The sequence below is a fragment of the Cynocephalus volans genome, chromosome 17 (assembly GCF_027409185.1).
Source record: "Cynocephalus volans isolate mCynVol1 chromosome 17, mCynVol1.pri, whole genome shotgun sequence".
In the NCBI taxonomy this organism is placed as follows: Eukaryota; Metazoa; Chordata; class Mammalia; order Dermoptera; family Cynocephalidae; genus Cynocephalus; species Cynocephalus volans.
The window spans coordinates 6,829,706-6,842,379 of record NC_084476.1 but is presented as its reverse complement, the minus strand read 5'-3'; the positions used below and the strand labels follow the sequence as shown (position 1 = coordinate 6,842,379).

The window sequence follows — 12,674 nt, the reverse complement described above, 5'->3', positions numbered from 1 at the left end:
CATTTCCTAGATGGGAAAACAGACTTTATTTTAAGTTGATTTATTGTGAGATATCTTGAATGCCATTTAAAAATACCAACACTTTTATGTTTTAAAAGACTCAATCAAATTGAACTTTTGGTTTTTTTGTATTTTATAGGTTTTGGGTCTAGTAATACTAGTTCTGTGTTTGGTCAAGCAGCCAGTGCTGGTGGAACAGTCTTTGGCCAGGTAAATATGTGTGTTTGTCTTCATTCATGTCAACATATATCAAACCCTTCCAATTTTCTCCACTATAATATAATCAGTTCATGTTGTACGTCAAGTCGTTCTTAAGCTCCACTCTCTTCTGCTGCTTTAGAGATGCAGAAGTCTCAACCTCCAATTAGAGAGAATTGTTAGAATTTTGATCCTTCTTTGGCAGTCCTCTGGGAAAGTATTTTAAAAGCACATTGCCTGATTCTCATCAATCTTCTGCTTGTTCTGTTAGACCAAGGGTTAGCAAATTACAATTCATGGGCTAAATCCACCCCTCAGAGTTTTTTTTTAAGTTCTTGAGCTAAGATTGGTTTTTATATTTTTACGTGGTTGTTTAAAAAAAAAAAAAAAAGGAAGAATATGCAACAGAGACCACACGTGGCTCCTGTGCTAAGCTGTAAGTAGTCCAGGGATTCCTCCTGGTGAACTAAACTGTTTCACTTTATACAGCTAGCAGTTATCTATGTGCCTGGCATAGCTTAAGTGCTTTTATAAATTAACTCATTATCATCATAGCGCCTGTATAAGGTAGGTGCTGTTATTATCCCCATTTGAGAGATGAGGACACTGAGGGCTCAAAGAGGTTAAATGTACTGGTACATCCATGCCAGCTGCTTTTAGATCATAGTAACCTCATGAGTCCTGCTGAAGAAAAATACCCTGATGTATCTGAAGTGATCATGACTTTTGGAAGGTAGAATTGGTATTAGGTTAATAAAGTTGTCGGCATAGTATATGTTTCTTACACATCGTTAATAGGAGGTTTTCTTGATCATCTCCTTTTTCCTTTGAAGATGGACTCTGCCCTAGTTAGTGATCTTTCTTGAAAGAGAGAAATAAAACCTGATTTCCAGTTTCTGGTAATGGATGACTAAGTAATTCAAACCAAGTTCCCTATTGAAAACAGCTAAAAATGCTAGATAAAACATAAAAGCCAGATTTTTTAAAGCAGTGATAAGCTAACAGGGTATTTTACCAAGTGAAATTAAAAGGAAAATGGGAACCTAGGACAGTAAAGTAGAGCATAGAAGCCAGTTTTGCCCAGAGGACATTTGCTAATCTGAGAAAATTTGTATTTTCTATTTAGTAACCCAGAGGGCAAAGAGACAGAAATCACTAAGTTATGCACAAAGTGGGGAGTCTTTTAAAAGAGACCCTCCTCCCCACAAGAAGCTGAGACTCCACATTCACAGGTCCCAGCCTGTGAGTGTGGCCTGATATCCTAGGAAAATGATGCCTCCAGATGTCTGGCAGAAGCAGCACAGACCCACTCTGAAGAAAAGAAACTTTACTCTAGGCCTCAAATTATTCTTACAAATAATTTTTAAGGACATTGATTCCTGTACCTAAATTAGTCACACAGGGAAACAAGGAACTCTGAGCAAGAGCCAGAATAAATATCACAAATACATTTGCAGAGACTACCTAGACTATAAAATAACTGTTTTACATGTTTAAAAGAAAGAAAAGATAACCTCAAAAATAGCAGTAAAGAATGGGAAGTTATAAGAAGTGTCATAGTAGCTTTGAAAGAGAACCAAATAGAACTTCTAGAAAAATGCAATAATTAAAATTTAAAACTTGGTAGATAAGGCCCAACAGGAAAGAGCAGTAGTGTACTAGAAGAGGGTTAGATAGTGAGTATTTTAGGCTTCGAGGGGTATACACAGTTTCTGTCACAGCTACTCAACTGCCATTGTAGCTGAAAAACAGCCATAGACAATATGTAAATGAATGGGCATGATTATGTTCCAGTAAAGCTTTATTTACAAAAACGGTGTGCTGAATTTGTCCCATGAGCAGTAATTTGCTGACCCTTGAACTAGAAAAGTAGGTTAAGTTATGTAGAATACATCATGGAGAGCAAAAAGGATGGAAAATACAAGAGTACAAAAATCCTGTAAGAGAAAAATCTAACATAACATTTAATCAGAGTCCCAGAAGAAGAGTGAGACACTGTGGCAGTATTAGAGAGAAATTTTCAAAACCAATAGGTAATAGTAACTAACAGATTCTAAAACCCAACAAATGCCAGACAGGGTGCATAGAAGGAAATTGATTCTGAGACCTATCATAGTGAACCTGCAGAACAACAAAGATAAAATATGAAAAGCAACCAGAAAAAAAAGACAGGTTACTTTCTAAGGAGCAGTAGCTGGACTGACAGCTTACTTCTCGGTAGTGATGATGAAAGCCAGAAGATGTCTGTCTACCTAGAATTTCTAAACTCAGCAAGAAATATCTTTAAAGAATGAAGTAAAATTAAGACATTTTTCAGAAAAACAAATACTGAGAGAATTCATGTCTAGCAGACCTAAAGGAAATTCTAAGGGATATTCTTTAAGCAAAAGGAAAATTTGACCTGATAAAATTATGGCCTTCTTAATTTTAGGGTAAAACAGCCATGAAATAGGAAAATTGTAGCCTATATAACCGACAGAGTAATTATCCAGAATATATAAGGAATTTTATAAATCAAAAAGAAAAAAAGACAATTTACACCCATACCAAAATGGCTGAAAATAAAAGGGCTGACAATACCAATTGGTAAGGAAATACAGTAACTAGAAGCTCTCATGTATTGGGAGTATAAATTTATATAACCACTTTGGAAGACCATCTGGTAGTATCAAAATTAAGCTGAATATACAAAATCCTTATTGACCCAGCAGATGTACTCTGGATATATAACCAGCAGAAATGAGTGCTTTCGTTCACCAAAAGATATAGATAAGAGTGTTCATAGCATTATATTCATAATAGCTAAAAACAGGAAATAAGCCAAATGCCTATCAGTTGAAGAATAGATAAATAAATTGTGGTATATTTATTCAGCAGAATACCACAAAGCATTGAAATAAACTGTACTGTTCATATATGAAATAATGGATGCCACAGACACCATGTTAAGTGAAAGGAGCCAGGCACAGGGAGTGCTTACTGTAGAATTGCTTTTATCTAAAGGTCAAGGACAGGCAAAACTTGCCTATGGTGAGAAAAATCAGAATAGTGGTTACATTTATGGCAAAAAATGGAGTATGAGGGAGCCTTCTGAGGTACTAAAAATGTCTTGATACTTGATACCTTGAACATTGAGCATTATAAACAGTTATAATCATGTTAAAATTCATTGAGCTCTACACAGAAAGTTTGTGAACTTAATAAAAAAGTCAATAGAAAACAGGCAAAAAAGACTTCATAAAAGAGGATGGTGTTGGTTGCACAAACATTGTGAATGTACTTATTGCCATTAAACTGTACATTTAAAAATGGTTAAAGTGGTAAATTTTGTTATGTATACTTTACTGCAATAAAAAATAGAAGGAAAAATAAGAAAACATTAAAAACAAAAATACCCTTATTATTGGTCCCTAGCCAAAGGATCAATGAACATAAAGATGTTCAACTTCATTAGTAATATAAATTAAAACCACAAAGAAAAATAAACTACAAAAATTAAAAGTCCAGTAATACTAAGGGACTTGCATACACTCCTAATGGGAATATATATGTTGGTACACCCACCTTGGAAATAGTTTGGTGTTACCTAGTAAAGACCAGAAATTCCACTCTAAGATTTGTTCTTTAGAGAAACTCCTGCACATACATACCAGGACAGAGGAGTTTCAAGGCAGCATTGTTCTAATTGTCTAAAATTGGAAGCAACCCAAATGCTTATCAACATTCAAATGGGCAGATAAACTTGTGTTATTCTATAGTAGAATATTATCTAGCTGTGTAAAGGAGCAAATTACAGCTTCATGGGTAACTCTGACAAGCGTAATGTTGAACCAAAGAGATAGAAAACTTATTGCTGTGATAAACATCATTTTGTTACTCCCCCGCCCCCCACAGAAATTATGTTTGCAATTGGAGGGGCCAAAAATTCAACAAATGTTTATTTATTATAGTCATGGATTCTGTAGGTCATAAATTCAGGCAGCAGAGTGGGGATGGCTTGTCTTTGTTCCTCAGTATCTGTGGGCGTCTAGAGTCATCTGAAGGCTCACTCTTATGTCGGTGGTTAGCTTGGCTGTTGTCTTAGATCTTAACTGGAGCTTTTAGCCAGAACACCTACATTTGGACTTCTCTCTGTGGCCTGGGCTTCCTCACAACATGATGGCTGGCTTCCAGGAGGAACATTCCAGGAAAGAGAAGGAGCCAAGCCGAATCTGTCTAAGCTTTTATGACCTATCCTCAGAAGTCACAGAACGTGACATAGGCTGCATCCTCTCTGTCAAGGCAATCAGAAAGTGCCCTCCAGGTTCAAGGAGAGGAGAAATAGATGCCACCTCTTGCTCTAGAAGAGCATATGGGACTAGCAGTATTGCTGTGACCATCTTTGGAAAATATTCTGTCACAATGGGACTATTGGAGAGTGGCAAAAAGCCTTGTTGAACTGATTTCTGGAGAGTGGAGCCCATCACAGGTGAGCAGGCTGGTACAACAGCTTCTGGGGGCAAATGCCAGTTGTAGGTTTGGGCAGGTAGAAGAAAGCCCTTGCCAAAGAATGAGAAAATTTACTGGCTGGAGAAGAAGCTGTTGGCAACGATGGGGGCAAGCAAAATTGATAGATGACCAGTAAGCACAAATACTGGTGTTCACTGTAGCATTATTCACAGCAGCCAAAAGGTAGAACCAACCCAAGTATCAATCAGAAGATGAATAGATAAACAAAATGTGGTATATTCAATGAAATATTATTCAGCCATAAAAAGGAATGAAGTTCTGATTCATGCCATACATGGATGAACCTTGAAAACAGTATGATAAGCGAAATAAGCCAGACAAGGACAAATGCTGAATGATTTTACTTACAAGAAATATCTGAAATAGATAAATTCAGAGACAGAAAGCAGATTAGAGGTTACCAGGGCCTGGGAGGAGGAGGGAATGGGCAGTTGTTGCTCCGTGGTGACACATTTTGGTTTGGGGTGATGAAAAAGTTTTGGAAATAGATAGTGGTGATGGTTGCACAACATTGTGAATGTAATTAATGTCGCTGAATTGTACTCTTAAAAATAGTTAGGGTGGCAAGTTTTGTTACATATATTTTACCATAACTTTTAAAGATTGATAATGAGATACCAAAAACCGTTGAGTTTTATTTACACTGTAAGTTAGTAAATTGTATGGTTATGTGCATTATATCCCAACAAAGCTATTTTTAAAAGAATCAGATTGGGATCTGAAAGACTTGCAACCCTCACCCGTCCACCACTTATGCCAAGAAAAAGGAAGTGAGGCGGGGCTGAAAAGCAGAACGAACTTGCACAGTCTTGTACCCTGTTGCCTGAAACTGTTGAATCTAGAGGGACACTGTAGCCCAGTTGCCTCCGGGCTCAGTCACTTATAAGACACATAACCTAAACTTGAAGCAGAAATGGTGTTGGACTAAGCAGAGGTGAGCTCAGTCTTCTTACTTCTGTGACCCAGTTCCAGATTAGCCCTTACATGTACTCCCTCAGTTCCTTACATGTACTTCCTTCCTTCAGCCTGCAGATGAGAGCGGGCTCTCTCTATAGGAAAAACATTATGTTCTCCTATATACAAAGTCCAGGAAACAAACAAACAAACAAGCTGTGGAACATACAGAGCAACCAAAAAAGGGGGAACCACAATCAGATTTTTTAAATCAGCGAAAATCAACCTACAGATGATTCAGATATTGGAACAAGAGACAAAGACTTTAACTATTGTGCTGAAAGATTTACAGGGACATATTGAAAGATGGTTGAATATGGAATCTCAGCAGGCAAATGAAAGTTTTAAAAAAATGGAAAGCCTTAATCTGTATTTGAAATTTAAATCTAGTATCTGAAATAAAAAACTTATTTGGAAGGCTTAATGGGATAGCAATGAACTTGAAGACATGTTAGTAAAAATTATCCAAAATGAAGGTCAGAGAGACTGAAAAACAAACTGGACACAGCATTAGTGACCTGTGCAGCAATATCAGGTAGTCTAATGTTTGTATTAATCAGAGTCCTGGAAGGAGAAGAGACGAGTAGGGTAGAATAAATGTAACAAAAGAAGTGCAAACCTTATACAAGTGATATAAAATATTGTTGAAAGAAATTAAAGACCTGCAATGGAAAGGCATCCCATGTTCATTGATCAGAAAACTTAATATTTTGTTAAGATGGCAGCACATAGCTAGTGAATTATAAAACCAGGAATGAAACCAAGGTCTGTCCAAATTAATCATTCATACAGGAATTAGTGGTGAGTAAAACAGACAAAAGTGGCTATGTTCTTTTTTTTTTTTTTTTAAAGATGACCGGTAAGGGCATCTTAACCCTTGACTTGGTGTTGTCAGCACCACGCTCTCCCGAGTGAGCCACGGGCCGGCCCTAAAAGTGGCTATGTTCTAAAACAGTAAAATTTCAGATAGTGTTAAGTGGTAATAGGGGAAGATGGTTTAAGTTAGAGCTCTGGAAATGCCCCTCTGAAGTCTCATAAATGTCTCTTTTTACATTTTGTTTCTTTGAATTAGGATTAAATAACAGCTACACATTGAGATTGGTTGATATGTCTCCTAAGTCTCTTTATCTGTAGATTCCCCCTTCCATGTCTCTCCCTTTTTTACTTTTCCTCGTAATTCAGTTGTTGAACAAAGCTGGTCACTTGTCAGATGGACTGGTTGCTCACTGCGTCCCCGTGGAATAGCTTCCGAGTTAACTTGGTCATTGGTCCGCTTTTACTTCCTGCAAAGTGGTGGTTCTGTCTGGAGGCTTGATGAAAGTCAAGTTTGATTTGGGGGCAGGGGGTGCACTATTATAAGGCTGGACCTTGAACAGTTACTCCTTAGTCAGTGATGTTAAGAGATTATTGTTAAGTTTTTTATTTTTATTTATTTTTATTTTTATTTTTTATTTTTATTTTTTTTTTGTCGTTTTTTCGTGACCGGCACTCAGCCAGTGAGTGCACCGGTCATTCCTATATGGGATCCGAACCCGCGGCGGGAGCGTCACCGCGCTCCCAGCGCAGCACTCTACCGAGTGCGCCACGGGCTCAGCCCTATTGTTAAGTTTTTTAGACATAGTAGTCTTGTGGTTATGGTTAATGGTTTATAGATTTATACTGGAAAATCAATGAATGAAATGATGTCTGAGATTTCCTTCACTAATAAAAGGTGAGACATAATTGGGGTAAAGACAAAACTCAATTGGCTATGAGTTGATAATGATTGAGGCTGGCCAATGGATCCGTGGGGGGTTCCTTATACTCTTCTGTTGCTTTTTTTGTACCTTTTTGATATTTTACATAATTTTAAGTTTTAAAAACTATTTTTACCACAATTAAAATGAGTGGAACTCTCTCTAACCCTTTGTGAGGATGCACATTCACATCAGTGACATATGTCAGTTACGCACTTCTATTCATTTCTGTGGATAGCCACTATTTATCAGACCACATTTTAAAAATTAGGCTGAACCATCTGAAATTGTCTGCATATTGGCAGTTGCCTATGCTTCAGCCCGATGCCTGGAAGTCAGCTACACACGCTGATACTTTCTACACGCATGTGTGAGCTGTCTGCCTTCCTTTCACAGGCAGTTGTCAGAGCCTATGCTTTATGATTGGATTGGATTCCTAGTTTTAAAAAGCTGTTACTCATCATTAAATGGTTGTAGTGAACTGTTACCATTTTTGTTTGTTTTATTTTGGGGTTTTTTTTTTTTTTTGGGTGGCTGACCGGTATAGGTATCAAACCCTGGACCTTGGTGTTATCAATAACATGCTCTAACTAACTGAGCTAACTGGCCAGCCTCCTGTTACTATTGTTTTTAAAGAAGTTTGAAGAAAAAAAGAGAGAGACTAACAAGTACATTAAGTACATTGTCCTAAAGCAAAAATGAGAATATGTTCAAGGCACAAAAGACAGGTATGACTATACTGAGAGAGGGGGAGGGTGAAAGAAGATGATGTCAGACAGGTACACAGGGGCCAGACCATGTGCGGCCTCCAGTAAACAGGAGTGAAGTGATCTGACTGCCATTTCAAGTAGTGTTCTAGCTGCCGTGTGGACATAGAGTGTAGAGGAAGCAGAAGACCAGGTAAGTTATTGCATAGTCTGAGCGAAAGGTTAGGGTTAGGCAACTCAGACCAGAGTGGAGCGGAGGAGACGCACTGAGGTCATGTTTCAGAGGTGGCCCCTGAAGGTGTGACTTTGTGGAGATTAAAAGATTATTATAAAGTAATCAGAAAAGTGCCTAGCACATAGAAAGTGCTTGATCCTTGGCCCATTATTGTTGTTGTCACCGTCGTTAAAATGTTGGACAGCAACAGTTTTTTGAGCATGTAATTATATTTCATGCACTGTTCTCAAATGCATTACATTTCCTAGCTCATTTAATTCACTCGCCATTTGAGGTGGGTGGTTTATTATCCCTATTTTACAGAAGAGGACTGACAGCACCATTCTGCCCCGCTTTGAAGGAGGCTCCTATAAGGCTCCTATTCACAGTGAACCATTCTAAAGCCTGTGTTATTCTGCGTGATCAGCCAAGGAGATATCACACTTACCTAATGTGAATGGCCCTCAAATCTTGCACTCGTTGTCCTTAAAGAACCAGTTTCCAAACAGAAATCAAGTGTCTGTGCCTGATACAGCTTTGAGTCAACATGTGCCCCTAAGTTAGCAGCATTCTCTGAGCATAAGATTTGCAAACTTGGACAGAATTCAGCTGTGGTCATCATTTCAACAATGGAGCTAATTTAAGCTTCTGCAGTGCTGAGAAAGTCATTATGAAATAAAAATACACAAATTTAGAGAAAAGACAGTGTAAATCACTTACCAGTTGCTGATGAGTTCAGCCAAACACTAGAGGAATCAGAGTAAGTGGTATTCATAATAGCATCTAAATGTTTTCAAACTTTTTTATTTGGTGCGTCTTTTGTGGGGTTGGTTTTCTTGCCCCTGGCATTATGTCTAACAGAGACTGCGAATAACAGGACAGATAAACATCGAAAGTTCTCATCTACCAGAAATTGCATTTTTAGAGAACCATGAGCATGGAATAGCCTGAGAATTTCTGATTTGTAGGAAGTCCTTGTCCAGTACAACTTCTTTTGTGGTTGTTAGAGCATTCGTACCAGAACTAATCAGAATTCTCTTTTTCCATTTGTACTAGCTGTGAGCCCCTCCTACCCACGGATGTGGCCTGCCGTTTTACGATGACCTCTCATCCTATCTTGCTTCCTGCCCCTTTTGTTTTTTAGCAATCATCCCCTTCCAGTGGTAGCGTGTTTGGGTCTGGAAACACTGGAAGAGGGGGAGGTTTCTTCAGTGGCCTTGGAGGGAAACCCAGCCAGGATGCAGCCAACAAAAACCCATTCAGCTCGGCCAGCGGGGGCTTTGGGTCTACAGCCACCCCAAGTAAGTTAAGAAGAGTTTTCTCAGTCCCTTGGTTCTCTAATGCCATTGTCATCCTCATAGTGTTATCGAAGCTTCAGTGAAAAGTAAAAAAGAAGAAAAAAAAAAGGTCTAGAAGTCCCATTTAAAGTATCTATCCCAAAGCAGTGTGATCCGTTTTTGTTTTCTTTTTTCTTTTTGTTTTTTTAATGAGATGTCCTATATAATCGTGAAAAGACATCAGAGCTGCAGGGAGAAGGATCTGTATTGAGCTGCTCCCCTCTTCTCTCCCAAGGCCCAAATCACTCTTTTCCTTAGTGGTGAGATGCCTTGAAGTGAATGCGAGCAGACAAGCATAAATGAGCAGCCGCAGCACAGCTGGGATGCAGGAGCAGGAGCGTGTGTGCTTTCATTTGGGTCGTACTCTTTGAATTCGCTTTAAAATCCAGCTACTGCAGAGAAATGTTACGCCAAAGTGGAAGCCTTTAGTATTTGTCTCTTACTGTTGTGTTTTATTTTCATCTGAAGCTGTATCTGCTGGCACTTTCTTCTCTAGCTAATTTTTAAAATTCTTTGTTAATCTATTTATGGTTGGAAATAAAAGAAATTTATTTAAATTTTATTTATCTACTTTTTCTAAGTAATAGACTATTTTTATAGCAGTTTTAGGTTTACAGAGAAATTGAACAGAAGGTACAGATAATTTCCACACCCCTCCCAGCCCACACACAGTTTTTACTATTAACATCTTACATTAGTGTGGTACATTTGATACAATTATGAACCAGTATTGATATATTATAACTCAGTTTTACGTTAGGGTTTCCTCTTTGTGCCGTATGGTTCTATGGGCTTTGCCAAAATGCATAATGTCATGTATTCACTGTTACAGTATCATACAGAATAGTTTCACTGCTCTAAAAATCCTGTCTTCTTTACATATTCATTTCTTTCTCCTTCCCTCCTTCCCTCCTTCCATGAAACCCTGGCAAATTTGTTTGTCTAAATTAAAAAAAAAAAATCCTGCTGCTGATGGAGGCTGAGATTGGAAGACAGGAGCCTGTCATCTTCGTGTCAGCTTCTCGCAGTTGATGTGCTGCACAGGAAGCTTCTCTCATCCATTGCACTGTATGTGATCTTAATGAATCGCAAGCCAGTGTTCTACAGTCATGACAGATGCTTTCTTAAAATTAAGGACCATGTAGTTAAAAGCAAAACTTTCTATCCTGATTTCCTCTTCTGGATTCATAGATCAAAAACTAGCTATGTTGATGTCACTATTCCCTCCAATAATATGTAAGAAACAGTTATTTGTCAAGAGACACATACCTCTTAACTCTTGAAATTATGTAATCAGAAATATTTGTTCTTCAGCTTTTGGTCCGCCAGGAGGGATTTAGAATCCTAGAGTGAAGGGATCTTAGAAATCAAGTCTAGTAGTTTTCAAAAACTGTTTTTGCAGACGAACTCTTAAGCAGAATCCTGAGAAGTAAAACAGAAGTAGGTTCAGGCTGAAATGGGGGTCAGGAACCCTGGGGTGCACGTGGGTAGTTTCCCCAGGTGTCACCACAGGACTATAGGGCTCTGTTATCAGTCTATTTCTGTTGCTTATAACAGAATACCTGAAACTGGGTAATGTACAAGGATATGAAAGTTATTTCCTACCATTTTGGAGTCTGGGAAGTCCAAAGTCCAGGGGACACAATTGGTGAGGGCCTTTTCTTAGTGGTAACTGTCCACAGTCATGGACAGGATGGGCTGAGCAGAAGAGAGAGCTGACCTGCTCACTCCTTCTCCTTTGAGAACCGTGCCCATTACTACATGAATGAACCAATCCATTCACAAGGGCACAGTCCTCACAATCTAATCATCTCTAACGTCCCCGCTTTTCAAATACCGTAATTGGACTTCCCATCCCCCTAACACTGTTACAATGGGGGTCAAGTTTCCAATTCATGAACTTTTGGGGGGCACATTTAACCAATAGCAGGCTCCATAGCACATAACTTTGGAAACATCCTTTTATGGTTTTCCCCATTTTCCCATGAGGAAACAAGCCTAAAAATGGTTAGGTGTTTTGTTAGGTCACAAAACTAGAAAGTGGCAGATCTAGAATTGAGCTAGATCATAGATAACATGCCAAACACAGTATCTGGCACAAAATAGGCATTTGATAACATGCTATTTAGAAATTTGGGTTTATCTCAGAGGTAGGTTATCGTCTGCAGGTTGTATTACTAGCCAGCTTTGTTAAAACTTAGGTTTGTCAAATCACTGTAAATCCTTTCCTCCTGGTTGATTCATCTCTAATGCCATAGCTTTTACCTGTCAAGGAATTGCCTTCTCTCAGCGGTCAGCTGGAGCTGACCTATGCTGGCTCATGAGAGCCAGCTGTGCACAAGTCTCCCCAAATCCCTGTTCAGTGACATCATGTTGGGTAGCCTGCTCTCAGCCATGGTGGAGCACTGACACCACGGAAACTGGAAAGAAGCACACATCATTTTATGCCACTTTGTTTTAGAGCAGCTTGAATAAATGGTGGAACGTTTCAACATGCAGCACTCCTTTTGAGATTGCAAATGACAAGTATTATAGCTTTAATGGTGTAATTCTTGGGGTCTTTGCAAAATGGAAAGGATTTACTATTCTATTGCTGATTGCTCTGTGTTTTATAACAGTGAATGTGATTGAGTTGTAGAAGGAGGAGAAATTAAAGGAACAGAGAAGGGAAGCCATCTTTCATGAGAGTCTACCATATGTCACCCTGGGTGCTCTACATGCATTAACTCATTTCATCTTCCCAGCAGCTGTGCATAGTCAGAATTGCTGTCCCTAGTCAGAATTGCTATCCGTGTTTTATATGTGAGGAAGCTGGGACTCTTTGCCCAAGGTCACATAGCTATTGGGTAATCTAACCCAGGTCTGACTGCAAACGACATGCTTGTTCCACTATGATATGCTATGGAGATCTTAAAGACAATGGATTCTTAACGAGAGAAAAAGATAAAGAAACCCAAAGACTTCTAAATGGTCTCCGACTTCTCAAGAATTAAAGTCTCCCAACATTGTCCCAGTAAAA

The 12,674-nt window shown here is 38.7% G+C and overlaps 1 protein-coding gene across 3 annotated transcripts in view; it reads left to right on the top strand.

The window, feature by feature from the left end:
- NUP214 (nucleoporin 214) overlaps positions 1 to 12,674 on the top strand; it is a 91,081-nt gene that overhangs the window by 67,761 nt on the left and 10,646 nt on the right. For all 3 annotated transcript variants that reach the window (XM_063082114.1, XM_063082115.1, XM_063082113.1), the window contains 2 exons: positions 140 to 210; positions 9,463 to 9,619. In XM_063082114.1, the coding sequence (XP_062938184.1) occupies positions 140 to 210; positions 9,463 to 9,619 (228 nt within the window). The remainder of the gene's footprint in view (positions 1 to 139; positions 211 to 9,462; positions 9,620 to 12,674) is intronic.